The 13,492-nt window shown below is 63.3% G+C and overlaps 1 protein-coding gene across 1 annotated transcript; it reads left to right on the plus strand.

Moving 5' to 3' along the window:
- The first annotated feature begins 374 nt into the window (after positions 1 to 374).
- THAP7 (THAP domain containing 7) lies at positions 375 to 12,586 on the plus strand. The gene is made up of 5 exons (XM_068178541.1): positions 375 to 455; positions 755 to 834; positions 3,412 to 3,567; positions 8,440 to 8,595; positions 11,988 to 12,586. Exons 2-5 carry the CDS (start codon positions 755 to 757, stop codon positions 12,520 to 12,522), a joined length of 927 nt encoding a protein of 308 aa, XP_068034642.1. The 5' UTR covers positions 375 to 455; the 3' UTR covers positions 12,523 to 12,586.
- The last annotated feature ends 906 nt before the right edge of the window (positions 12,587 to 13,492 follow it).

A 13,492-nucleotide genomic window follows, 5' to 3' on the forward strand; every position in this document is an offset into this window, starting at 1 on the left:
CCCAAACTGGAGGGGGTGAAATCCCCCCAAACCCCCCGAGACACCCCAAAATCCGCTGGGAGACCCCAAAACCGTCTAAACCCTGATTGGGGGGATGAAACCCTCATTAAAACCCCGCGATCTCTCCAGATCCTCTGCAATCTGCTCGAGGGGGAGGCCAAGACCCTTTTTATTCCAGCTGGGTGGAGAAATCCCCCAAAATCCCCCAAAATCCCCCCCAAATCCCCCAAAATCCCCCAAAAGCCGACGGGAGGGGGCGCGGAGCGCCCGCGGGAGGGGCGTGGCTTGCATAGCTAATGAGGAGGGGGCGTGGCTCCTCCGACCAATCACAGCGCGGAACGCAAATGAATCGCGCGCTCGAGGGGAGGGGGGGGCGGGTGCCGTTCTCGCGGGTTCCGCGAGCTCTCGCGAGAGTTCCGGGGCGGCCGCGGCGGCGGCGGGATGGGAGCGCCGAGGTGCGGCCGGGCCCGGGCGGGAAGGGGCAAAAAAACGGGGGGAAAACGGGCAAAAACGGGCAAAAAGCGGGCCAGACGGGCGGCCCGGCTTGCGAGGGACACGGGGAGGCGCCTCCGGACGTCGCGGGGGATGTCAGGCCGCGGGGCGGTGCGGAGCGGGGTAGGCCCTGCCTGAGGGGGAGGGGGCGGCGCGGCCGGGGCTGAGGGGGGAGGGCCCCGGGCGGTTTGGGGGTGAGGCCGCGGGGGTTTGGGGGTGTCCCGGGGATGTGGGGAGCGCCGTGACACTCCCGTACCCGCAGATGCCCCGGCACTGCTCCGCCGCCGGCTGCTGCACCCGCGACACCCGCGACACGCGCGGCAGAGGCATCTCCTTCCACCGGTGAGGGACCGCCGGGGGAGGGAGGGAGGGAGGGAGGGAGGGAGGGAGGGAGGGACACCCCACTGCCCGGAGCCCCCCACGGGAACCGTGACCCCCCCCGTCACCGGTGTCACCCCCCCTTAGCAATGGACTGTCCCAGTGTCCCCCCTCTCTCAGCAATGGACTGTCCCAGGTGTGTCCCCCCTCTCTCAGCAATGGGCTGTCCCAGGTGTGTCCCCCCTCTCTCAGCAATGGACTGTCCCAGTGTCCCCCCTCTCTCAGCAATGGACTGTCCCAGGTGTGTCCCCCCTCTCTCAGCAATGGGCTGTCCCAGTGTCCCCCCCCCTCAGCAATGGACTGTCCCAGTGTCCCCCCCTCTCTCAGCAATGGACTGTCCCAGGTGTGTCCCCCCCTCTCTCAGCAATGGACTGTCCCAGTGTCCCCCCTCTCTCAGCAATGGACTGTCCCAGGTGTGTCCCCCCCTCTCTCAGCAATGGACTGTCCCAGGTGTGTCCCCCCCCTCTCTCAGCAATGGACTGTCCCAGGTGTGTCCCCCCTCTCTCAGCAATGGACTGTCCCAGTGTCCCCCCTCTCTCAGCAATGGGCTGTCCCAGTGTCCCCCCTCTCTCAGCAATGGACTGTCCCAGGTGTGTCCCCCCTCTCTCAGCAATGGACTGTCCCAGTGTCCCCCCTCTCTCAGCAATGGACTGTCCCAGTGTCCCCCCTCTCTCAACAATGGACTGTCCCAGGTGTGTCCCCCCTCTCTCAGCAATGGGCTGTCCCAGTGTCCCCCCCTCTCTCAGCAATGGACTGTCCCAGTGTCCCCCCTCTCTCAGCAATGGACTGTCCCAGGTGTGTCCCCCCCTCTCTCAGCAATGGGCTGTCCCAGTGTCCCCCCTATCTCAGCAATGGACTGTCCCAGTGTCCCCCCTCTCTCAACAATGGACTGTCCCAGGTGTGTCCCCCCTCTCTCAGCAATGGGCTGTCCCAGGTGTGTCCCCCCTCTCTCAGCAATGGACTGTCCCAGTGTCCCCCCTCTCTCAACAATGGACTGTCCCAGGTGTGTCCCCCCTCTCTCAGCAATGGACTGTCCCAGGTGTGTCCCCCCTCTCTCAGCAATGGGCTGTCCCAGGTGTGTCCCCCCTCTCTCAGCAATGGACTGTCCCAGTGTCCCCCCTCTCTCAACAATGGACTGTCCCAGGTGTGTCCCCCCTCTCTCAGCAATGGGCTGTCCCAGGTGTGTCCCCCCCCTCTCAGCAATGGACTGTCCCAGTGTCCCCCCTCTCTCAGCAATGGACTGTCCCAGTGTCCCCCCTCTCTCAGCAATGGACTGTCCCAGTGTCCCCCCCTCTCTCAGCAATGGGCTGTCCCAGTGTCCCCCCTCTCTCAGCAATGGACTGTCCCAGTGTCCCCCCTCTCTCAGCAATGGGCTCTCCCAGGTGTGTCCCCCTCTCTCAGCAATGGACTGTCCCAGTGTCCCCCCCTCTCTCAGCAATGGACTGTCCCAGGTGTGTCCCCCCCTCTCTCAGCAATGGGCTGCCCCAGTGTCCCCCCCTCACCTGTGTGAGCGCTGTCATTTGTGTCCCCTGTGTCCCCTGTGCCACCTGTGTGGCCTCTGTCCCTTGTGTCACATGTGTCCCCCCGTCCCCCCATATTCCCTCCATGTCCCCAGTGTCCCCATACAATGTCCCCAGTGTCCGCAGTGTCCCCATGTCCCTGTCACTGTCCCCAGTGTCCCCAGTGTCCCCTCAGTGTCCCCAGTGTCCCCCCAGTGTCCCCAGTGTCCCCAGTGTCCCCTCAGTGTCCCCAGTGTCCCCCCAGTGTCCCCAGTGTCCCCAGTGTCCCCAGTGTCCCCTCAGTGTCCCCAGTGTCCCCCCAGTGTCCCCAGTGTCCCCAATGTCCCCTCAGTGTCCCCTCAGTGTCCCCATGTCCCTTTCGCTGTCCCCAGTGTCCCCAGGCTGCCGCACTGGGATGACTCTTGCCGGGTGCAGTCCCCAATGTCCCCTCAGTGTCCCCAGTGTCCCCATACAGTGTCCCCTCACTGTCCCCAATGTCCCCTCAGTGTCCCCAGTGTCCCCTCAGTGTCCCCATTGATGTCCTGGTTGGTGTCCCCAGGCTGCCGTGGTGGGACGACCCGTGCCGGGTGCAGTCCCCAACGTCCCCTCAGTGTCCCCAGTGTCCCCCAATGTCCCCTCAGTGTCCCCAGTGTCCCCAGTGTCCCCCAACGTCCTCTCAGTGTCCCCAGTGTCCCCAGTGTCCCCCAACGTCCTCTCAGTGTCCCCAGTGTCCCCTCAATGTCCCCTCAGTGTCCCCTTAGTGTCCCCTCAGTGTCCCCAGTGTCCCCAGTGTCCCCTCAGTGTCCCCAGTGTCCCCAGAGTCCCCTTGGTGTCCCCTGTGACATCCCCTCAGTGTCCCCTCGATGTCCCCAGTGTCCCCTTTGTGTCCCCAGAGGCCCCTCGGTGTCCCCTGTGACGTCCCCTCAGTGTCCCCGGTGTCCCCTCGGTGTCCCCGGTGTCCCCTCGGTGTCCCCAGTGACGTCCTCTCGGTGTCCCCGGTGTCCCCTCGGTGTCCCCAGTGACATCCTCTCGGTGTCCCCAGGCTGCCGCGGCGGGACGACCCGCGCCGGGCGCAGTGGCTGGAGAACAGCCGGCGCCGGGACCCGGCCGGGGGCGGCCGCTGGGACCCCAGCTCCAAATACATCTACTTCTGCTCGCAGCACTTCGAGCGCTCCTGCTTCGAGCTCGTGGGCTACAGGTGAGTGCACAGGTGTGCACAGGTGTGTGTGTACAGGTGTATACAGGTGTGTACAGGTGTGTACAGGTGTGCGCAGGTGAGCTCCAAATACATCTACTTCTGCTCGCAGCACTTCGAGCGCTCCTGCTTCGAGCTCGTGGGCTACAGGTGAGTACAGGTGTGTGTGCACAGGTGTGCACAGGTGTGTGTGTGTACAGGTGTGTGTGCAGGTGTGTGTGTGTACAGGTGTGTGTGCACAGGTGTGCACAGGTGTGTGTGTGTACAGGTGTGTGTGTGTACTGGTGTGTACAGGTGTGTACAGGTGTGTACAGGTGTGTGTGTACAGGTGTGTGTGTGCACAGGTGTGTGTGTACAGGTGTGTGTGTGTGTACAGGTGTGTGTGTGTACAGGTGTGTACAGGTGTGTGTGTACAGGTGTGTGTGTGCACAGGTGTGTGTGTGTGCAGGTGTGTGTGCAGGTGTGTGTGTGTACAGGTGTGTGTGCACAGGTGTGCACAGGTGTGTGTGTGTACAGGTGTGTGTGTGTACTGGTGTGTACAGGTGTGTACAGGTGTGTACAGGTGTGTGTGTACAGGTGTGTGTGTGCACAGGTGTGTGTGTACAGGTGTGTGTGTGTGTACAGGTGTGTGTGTGTACAGGTGTGTACAGGTGTGTGTGTGCACAGGTGTGTGTGCACAGGTGTGTGTGTGTGCAGGTGTGCACAGGTGAGCTCCAAATACATCTACTTCTGCTCGCAGCACTTCGAGCGCTCCTGCTTCGAGCTCGTGGGCTACAGGTGAGTGCACAGGTGTGTGTACAGGTGTGTACAGGTGTGTGTGCACAGGTGTGTGTGTACAGGTGTGTACAGGTGTGTGTGTGTACAGCTGTGTGTGTGTACAGGTGTGCGCAGGTGAGCTCCAAATACATCTACTTCTGCTCACAGCACTTCGAGCGCTCCTGCTTCGAGGTTGTGGGATACAGGTGAGTGCACAGGTGTGCACAGGTGTGTGCAGGTGTGTACAGGTGTGCACAGGTGTGTGTGTGTGCAGGTGTGTACAGGTGAGCTCCAAATACATCTACTTCTGCTCGCAGCACTTCGAGCGCTCCTGCTTCGAGCTCATGGGATACAGATGAGTGCACAGGTGTGCACAGGTGTGTACAGGTGTGTGTGTGTACAGGTGTGTGTGTGTACAGGTGTGTGTGTACAGGTGTGTGTGTGCACAGGTGTGTGTGTGCATAGGTGTGTGTGTGTACAGGTGTGCACAGGTGAGCTCCAAATGCATCTACTTCTGCTCGCAGCACTTCGAGCGCTCCTGCTTCGAGCTCGTGGGCTACAGGTGAGTGCACAGGTGTGTGTACAGGTGTGTACAGGTGTGTGTGCACAGGTGTGTGTGTACAGGTGTGTACAGGTGTGTGTGTGCAGGTGTGCACAGGTGAGCTCCAAATACATCTACTTCTGCTCGCAGCACTTCGAGCGCTCCTGCTTCGAGCTCGTGGGATACAGGTGAGTGCACAGGTGTGTGTGTACAGGTGTGCACAGGTGTGTACAGGTGTGTGTGTGCACAGGTGTGTGTACAGGTGAGCGCACAGGTGTATACAGGTGAGTACAGGTGAGTGCACAGGTGTATAGAGGTGAATGCACAGGTGTGTACAGGTGTGTGCAGGTGAATGCACAGGTGAGTACAGGTGTGTGCAGGTGGTGTACAGGTGAGTACAGGTGTGTGCATGTGTGTGTACAGGTGAGTGCACAGGTGTGTACAGGTGTATACAGGTGTGTGTACAGGTGAGTACAGGTGTGTACAGGTGAGTACAGGTGTGTGCATGTGTGTGTACAGGTGAGTGCACAGGTGTGTGCAGGTGTATACAGGTGTGTGTGCCGGTGAGTGCGCAGGTGTGTGCAGGTGAGTGAGTACAGGTGAGTGCACAGGTGTGCGCAGGTGTGTGCAGGTGAGTGAGTACAGGTGTGCACAGGTGTGCGCAGGTGTGTGTAGGTGAGTGCACAGGTGTGCGCAGGTGTGTGCAGGTGTGTGCACAGGTGTGGTGAGCATACAGGGGGGTTGGGGAGGCTGCATGTGGGGCTGGGGTGGGCTACAGGTGAGCCTGGGGCTGCAGGTGAGTCCAGGGTATCGAAGTGTGTGCAGCGCGTACAGGTGTGTTCATGGCATGCAGGTGTGTCGGGTGATCCAGGAGTGTTGGGTGATCCAGGTGTGTCAGGTGTGTGCAGGTGATCCAGGTGTGTCAGGTGACCCAGGTGTGTCAGGTGTGTCCAGGTGTGTCAGGTGATCCAGGTGTGTGCAGGTGATCCAGGTGTGTCAGTTGATCCAGGTGTGTCTGGGTGATCCAGGTGTGTCAGTTGATCCAGGTGTGTACAGGTGTTTCAGGTGATCCAGGTGTTTCAGGTGATCCAGGTGTGTGCAGGTGATCAAGGTGTGTACAGGTGTGTACAGGTGTGTGCAGGTGATCCAGGTGTGTCCAGGTGTGTCAGGTGATCCAGGTGTGTCAGGTGATCCAGGTGTGTCAGGTGATCCAGGTGTGTCCAGGTGTGTCAGGTGATCCAGGTGTGTCCAGGTGATCCAGGTGTGTCCAGGTGATCCAGGTGTGTCCAGGTGTGTCCAGGTGATCCAGGTGTGTCCAGGTGATCCAGGTGTGTCCAGGTGTGTCAGGTGATCCAGGTGTGTCGGGTGATCCAGGTGTGTGCAGGTGTGTGCAGGTGATCCAGGTGTGTGCAGGTGATCCAGGTGTGTGCAGGTGATCCAGGTGTGTCCAGGTGTGTCAGGTGATCCAGGTGTGTCCAGGTGTGTCAGGTGATCCAGGTGTGTGCAGGTGATCCAGGTGTGTCCAGGTGTGTCAGGTGATCCAGGTGTGTCAGGTGATCCAGGTGTGTCCAGGTGTGTCAGGTGATCCAGGTGTGTGTCAGGTGATCCAGGTGTGTCCAGGTGTGTCCAGGTGATCCAGGTGTGTCCAGGTGTGTCAGGTGATCCAGGTGTGTCGGGTGATCCAGGTGTGTCCAGGTGTGTCAGGTGATCCAGGTGTGTCCAGGTGTGTCAGGTGATCCAGGTGTGTCGGGTGATCCAGGTGTGTCCAGGTGTGTCAGGTGATCCAGGTGTGTCAGGTGATCCAGGTGTGTCCAGGTGTGTACCAGTGTGTGCAGGTGTGTCCAGGTGATCCAGGTGAATGCACAGGTGGATCCAGGATCCAGGTGTGTCCAGGTGTGTCAGGTGATCCAGGTGTGTCAGGTGATCCAGGTGTGTCGGGTGATCCAGGTGTGTCAGGTGATCCAGGTGTGTCCAGGTGTGTCAGGTGATCCAGTTGTGTCAGGTGATCCAGGTGTGTCGGGTGATCCAGGTGTGTCCAGGTGTGTCAGGTGATCCAGGTGTGTCGGGTGATCCAGGTGTGTCAGGTGATCCAGGTGTGTGCAGGTGATCCAGGTGTGTCAGGTGATCCAGGTGTGTCAGGTGATCCAGGTGTGTGCAGGTGATCCAGGTGTGTCCAGGTGTGTCAGGTGATCCAGGTGTGTCGGGTGATCCAGGTGTGTCAGGTGATCCAGGTGTGTGTCAGGTGATCCAGGTGTGTCAGGTGATCCAGGTGTGTGCAGGTGTGTCCAGGTGTGTCAGGTGATCCAGGTGTGTGCAGGTGATCCAGGTGTGTGTCAGGTGATCCAGGTGTGTCCAGGTGTGTCAGGTGATCCAGGTGTGTCCAGGTGTGTCAGGTAATCCAGGTGTGTCGGGTGATCCAGGTGGGATTTGGGCACACACACAGGTGATCCAGGGGATCCAGGTGATCCTGGAGGCTCCAGGTGAGCCCTGGGGGGCTGCAGGTGAAAGATCACCCAGGTATTCCAGCCCCCCGCCCCGATTTTGGGGTCCCCACAGTTTTGGGGTCCCCCGATTTTGGGGTGCCCCCGGGGTTTTGGGGTGCCCCCGATTTTGGGGTCTCCCCCTCTGGTTTTGGCTCCCCGCGATTTTGGGGTCTCCCCCCGGGGTTTTGTCTTCCCCCTTCTTTGGGGTGCCCCCGGTTCTGGGGTGTCCCCCCGGGGTTTTGGCTCCCCCCGGTTCTGGGGTCTCCCCCCGGGGTTTGGCTCCCCCTGGTTTTGGGGTGCCCCCGGTTTTGGGGTCTCCCCCTCTGGTTTTGGCTCCCCCCGGTTCTGGGGTGTCCCCCCGGGGTTTTGGCTCCCCCCGGTTCTGGGGTCTCCCCCCGGGGTTTGGCTCCCCCTGGTTTTGGGGTGCCCCCGGTTCTGGGGTCTCCCCCTCTGGTTTTGGCTCCCCCCGGTTTTGGGGTCTCCCCCCGGGGTTTTGGCTCCCCCCGGTTCTGGGGTGTCCCCCCGGGGTTTTGGCTCCCCCCGGTTCTGGGGTCTCCCCCCGGGGTTTGGCTCCCCCTGGTTTTGGGGTGCCCCCGGTTCTGGGGTCTCCCCCTCTGGTTTTGGCTCCCCCCGGTTTTGGGGTCTCCCCGGGGTTTTGGGGTCTCTCCCCTGGTTTCGGGGTGTCCCCGGTTCTGGGGTCTCCCCCTCTGGTTTTGGCTCCCCCCAGTTTTGGGGTCTCCCCCCGGGGTTTTGGCTCCCCCCGGTTCTGGGGTCTCCCCCCGGTTTTGGGGTCTCACCAGGGTTTTGGGGTCTCCCCCCGGTTCTGGGGTCTCCCCCCGGTTCTAGGGTCTCCCCCCGGTTCTGGGGTGTCTCCCCGGGGTTTTGGCTCCCCCCGGTTTTGGGGTCTCCCCCGGGGTTTTGGCTCCCCCCGGTTTTGGGGTCTCCCCCCGGGGTTTTGGCTCCCCCCGGTTCTGGGCTCCCCCCGGTTTTGGGGTCTCACCAGGGTTCTGGGGTCTCCCCCCGGTTCTGGGGTGTCCCCCCGGGGTTTCGGGTTCCCCGCGGTTTCGGGGTGCCGCTGACCGCTGTCCCCCGCAGTGGCTACCACCGCCTGAAGGAAGGAGCCGTGCCCACCGTGTTCGCCCCCGGCCCCACACGGCCGCCCCGGCCCCCCCGGCCCCCCCGGCAGCCCCGGCCCCGGCCCCCCCCGGCCGGTGACCCCCCGAAAGCGCCGCGGGGCGCCCGCAGGTGGAGGTGAGCGGGCTGGGGGGGCTCGGCGGGGTTTGGAGGGGCTCGGGGCTCCCCGCTTCGTCCCGCTGCGGCCGGAGCCTTCCCCCTTCCCCGCGGGACCCCCGGAGCCCCCATTTCCCTGGAACCCCCCCCCATTTCCCACAGACACCTCCATTTCCTCCAGACCCCCCCATTTCCCACGGACCCTCCCATTTCCCAGAGACCCTCCCCATTTCCCACGGACCCCTCATTTCCCACTGACCCCCCCCATTTCCCCCGGACCCCCCATTTCCCTGGAACCCCCCCCATTTCCCAGAGACCCCCCCCATTTCCCATGGACCCCCCCATTTCCCCCAGACCCCCCCATTTCCCACGGACCCCCCCCATTTCCCATGGACCCCCCCCCCATTTCCCATGGACCCCCCCCCCCATTTCCCATGGACCCCCCCCCCCCATTTCCCAGAGACCCCCCCCATTTCCCATGGCCCCCCCCCCCCATTTATCATGGACCCCCCCCATTTCCCAGAGACCCCCCCCATTTCCCATGGACCCCCCCCCATTTCCCAGACACCCCCCCCATTTCCCATGGACCCCCCCCCATTTCCCAGACACCCCCCCCATTTCCCATGGACCCCCCCCCCCATTTCCCATGGACCCCCCCCATTTCCCACGGACCCCCCCCATTTCCCATGGACCCCCCCATTTCCCAGAGACCCCCCCCATTTCCCACGGACCCCCCCCATTTCCCATGGACCCCCCCCCATTTCCCTGGGACCCCCCCCCCCATTTCCCAGAGACCCCCCCCATTTCCCATGGACCCCCCCATTTCCCATGGACCCCCCCATTTCCCACGGACCCCCCCCATTTCCCTGGGACCCCCCCATTTTTCTGGGATCCCCCCCCGCCCCTTTCCCCCTGGACCCCCCCTTTTCCCGGATCCCCCTTTTTCAAGACCCCCCCTCCCACCCCTGGGACCCCCCAGTTTCCCCCCAAATCCCTGCTGGACCCCCCAAAATCCCCCCGGACCCCCAAAATCCCTGCAGGACCCCCCAAAATCCCCATTGGACTCCCCGAAATCCCCACTGGACCCCCCAAATCCCCACTGGACCCCCCCAAATCCCCTCTGGACCCCCCCAAATCCCTGCAGGACCCCCCAAAATCCCCCTGGACCCCCCCAAAATCCCCGCTGGACCCCCCCAAATCCCCCTGGACCCCCCAAATCCCTGCTGGACCCCCCAAAATCCCCGCTGGACCCCCAAAATCCCTGCTGGAGACCCCAAATCCCTGCTGGACCCCCAAAATCCCTGCAGGACCCCCCCAAATCCCCTCTGGACCCCCCAAATCCCCATTGGACCCCCCCAAATCCCCTCTGGACCCCCCAAATCCCCACTGGACCCCCCAAAATCCCCACTGAAGACCCCAAATCCCTGCTGGACCCCCCCAAATCCCCCTGGACCCCCAAAATCTCTGCAGGACCCCCCAAATCCCCGCTGGACCCTCCCAAATCCCCTGCAGGACCCCCCCAAATCCCTGCTGGACCCCCCAAATCCCCACTGGACCCCCCAAAATCCCCATTGGAGACCCCAAATCCCTGCTGGACCCCCCCAAATCCCCTCTGGACCCCCCCAAATCCCCCTGGACCCCCAAAATCTCTGCAGGACCCCCCAAATCCCTGCTGGACCCCCCCAAATCCCTGCTGGACCCCCCAAATCCCCATTGGACCCCCCCAAATCCCTGCTGGACCCCCCCAAATCCCCTCTGGACCCCCCAAATCCCTGCTGGACCCCCCCAAATCCCCCTGGACCCCCCCATTCCTCACCAACCTCTCCCAGGACCCCCCCATTCCCCCGACCCCTCCCACCCCGGGACCCTCGGGAAGCTCCGGGCGTGGTTGGGGGTCCCTGCGGGGGCGATTGGGGGTCTCTGTGGGGTGTTTTGGGGGTCTCTGTGGGGGTGTTTTGGGGTCCCTGTGGGGTGTTTTGGGGTCTCTGTGGGGGTGTTTTGGGGGTCCCTGCGGGGGTGTTTTGGGGGTCTCTGTGGGGATGTTTTGGGGGTCTCTCCAGGCGTGTTTTGGGGGTCTCTGTGGGGGCGTTTTGGGGTCCCTGTGGGGTGTTTTGGGGTCTCTGTGCGGGTGCTTTGGGGGGTCTCTGTGGGGGTGTTTGGGGGTCTCTGTGGGGGTGTTTTGGGGGTCTCTCCAGGCGTGTTTTGGGGTCTCTCTGGGGGCGTTTTGGGGTCCCTGTCGGGGTGTTTTGGGGTCTCTGTGGGGGTGTTTGGGGGTCTCTCTGGGGGCGTTTTGGGGTCCCTGCAGGGGTGTTTTGGGGTCTCTGTGGGGGTGTTTTGGGGGTCTCTGTGGGGGTGTTTTGGGGGTCTCTCCAGGCGTGTTTTGGGGTCTCTCTGGGGGCGTTTTGGGGTCCCTGTCGGGGTGTTTTGGGGTCTCTGTGGGGGTGTTTGGGGGTCTCTCTGGGGGTGTTTTGGGGGTCCCTGCAGGGGTGTTTTGGGGGTCTCTGTGGGGGTGTTTGGAGGGTCTCTCTGGGGGTGTTTTGGGGGTCTCTCTGGGGGTCTCTCCAGGGGTGTTTTGGGGGTCTCTTTGGGGGTCTCTCCGGGGTGTTTTGGGGGTCCCTGCGGGGGCGATTGGGGGTCCCTGCTGGGGTGTTCGGGGGTCTCTCCAGGGGTGTTTTGGGGGTCTCTCTGGGGGTGTTTTAGGGGTCTCTCTGGGGGTCTCTCCAGAGGTGATTTGGGGGTCTCTCTGGGGGTGTTTTGGGGTCCCTGCAGGGGTGTTCTGGGGTCCCTGCGGAGGTGTTTTGGGGGTCTCTCTGGGGGGGGTTTGGGGTCTCTCATGGTATGTTTTGGGGGTCTCTTTAGGGGTGTTTTGGGGGTCACTCTGGGGGTCTCTCCAGGGGTGTTTTGGGGTCTCTGTGGGGGTGTTTCGGGGGTCTCTTTGGGGGTGTTTTGGGGTCCCTGCTGGGGTGTTTTGGGGGTCTCTCTGTGGGTGTTTTGGGGGTCTCTGTGGGGGTGTTTCGGGGGTCTCTCAGGGCGTGTTTTGGGTGTCTCTCCAGTGGTGTTTTGGGGTCTCTCGGGGGGTGTTTTGGGGTCTCTGTGGGGGTGTTTGGAGGGTCTCTTTGGGGGTGTTTGGGGGTCTCTCTGGGAGTGTTTTTGGGGTCTCTCTGGGGGTGTTTGGGGGGCTCTCAGGGTATGTTTTGGGGGTCTTTTAGGGGGTGTTTTGGGGTCCCTGCAGGGGTGTTTTGGAGGTCTCTCTGTGGGTGTTTTGAGGGTCTCTGTGGGGGTGTGTAGGGGGTCTCTGGGGGGTGTTTTGGGCGTCTCTAAAAGGATATTTTGGGGGTGTCTCTGGGGGTCTCTGTGGGGGCGTCTCGGGGGTCTCTCTGGGCTGACCCTCTCCCCTGTCCCTCTCCCCACAGACGGGACCCCCTCCCGCCCCCGGCGCCCCCGCCGTTGCCCTCGGACGTCTCCTGCTTCCCGCGGGACTCCAAAGACCCCGGCCCGCCCCCGGCCGGCCACCACGGCGGGGTCCCGGCCCTGCCCGGCCCCTCGGGCTCCATCCCAGAGACCCTCTTGGTGGCCACGGGCGACGAGGTGGCCACGACCACGCCGGCTCTGCCCGAGGGAGCCCCCCCGACCCCCGCGGCCCCCGCGGGACCCCCGGCGCCGCCGTCGCCGTCGCTGTTCATGCTGCGGCTGCCGCCCCGCGCGGGCTCGTACATCCAGAACGAGCACAGCTACCAGGTGGGCAGCGCGCTGCTCTGGAAGCGCCGCGCCGAGGCCGCGCTGGACGCGCTGGACAAGGCCCAGAGGCAGCTCCAGGCCGGGAAACGCCGAGAGCAGCGCCTGCGGCTGCGCCTCTCCGAGCTCCAGAGGGAGAGGAGAGCGGTCCCCGAGCCGCGGAGGCGCTCCAAGGAGCGCCTGGAGCTGCTCGGGGATGCTGCAGGGCGGTGAGGAGCCGGAGGAGCTCCGGGGCTCGGAGGCGGCGCGGAGGTTTGTAAATAAAGGATTTCACCCTACGGCTGCGGCTGGTGGAGCTCCAGAGGCAGAGGAGAGGGGACTCCAAGGTGTGGAGGAGCTCCAAGGAGCACCCGGTGGAGCTCCACAGGGAGAGGAGAGCGAGCTCCAAGATGTGGAGGAGCTCCAAGATGTGGAGGAGCTCCAAGGTGTGGAGGAGCTCCAAGGAGCACCCGGTGGAGCTCCACAGGGAGAGGAGAGCAGGCTCCGAGCCACGGAGGAGCTCCAAGGAGCACCTGGTGGAGCTCCAGAGGGAGAGGAGAGCGAGCTCCAAGGTGTGGAGGAGCTCCAAGGAGCAGCCGGTGGAGCTCCAGAGGGAGAGGAGAGCGAGCTCTGAGCCGTGGAGGAGCTCCAAGGAGCAGCCGGTGGAGCTCCAGAGGGAGAGGAGAGCGAGCTCCAAGGTGTGGAGGAGCTCCAAGGTGTGGAGGAGCTCCAAGGTGTGGAGGAGCTCCAAGGAGCACTCAGTGGAGCTCCAGAGGGAGAGGAGAGCAGGCTCCGAGCCGTGGAGGAGCTCCAAGGTGTGGAGGAGCTCCAAGGAGCGCCCGGTGGAGCTCCAGAGGGAGAGGGGAGCGAGCTCCGAGCCGCGGAGGAGCTCCAAGGAGCACCTGGTGGAGCTCCAGAGGGAGAGGAGAGCGAGCTCCAAGGTGTGGAGGAGCTCCAAGGAGCGGAGAGCGAGCTCCGAGCCGCGGAGGAGCTCCAAGGAGCACCTGGTGGAGCTCCAAGGAGCAGAGAGCGGGCTCCGAGCCACGGAGGAGCTCCAAGGAGCACCTGGTGGAGCTCCAAGGAGCAGAGAGCGGGCTCCGAGCCACGGAGGAGCTCCAAGGAGCACCTGGTGGAGCTCCAAGGAGCAGAGAGCGGGCTCCGAGCCACGGAGGAGCTCCAAGGAGCGGAGAGCGAGCTCTGAACC

Source organism: Anomalospiza imberbis, unplaced genomic scaffold (assembly GCF_031753505.1).
Source record: "Anomalospiza imberbis isolate Cuckoo-Finch-1a 21T00152 unplaced genomic scaffold, ASM3175350v1 scaffold_48, whole genome shotgun sequence".
Taxonomy (NCBI): Eukaryota; Metazoa; Chordata; class Aves; order Passeriformes; family Viduidae; genus Anomalospiza; species Anomalospiza imberbis.

Bases quoted from the DNA above. Each gene is read 5' to 3' on its own strand.
- THAP7 (XM_068178541.1), top strand. From the start codon at position 755: ATGCCCCGGCACTGCTCCGCCGCCGGCTGCTGCACCCGCGACACCCGC. The intron at 3,568-8,439 runs GTGAGTGCACAG...TGTCCCCCGCAG, and splicing joins TTCGAGCTCGTGGGCTACAG to TGGCTACCACCGCCTGAAGG. The intron at 8,596-11,987 runs GTGAGCGGGCTG...CTCTCCCCACAG, and splicing joins CGGGGCGCCCGCAGGTGGAG to ACGGGACCCCCTCCCGCCCC.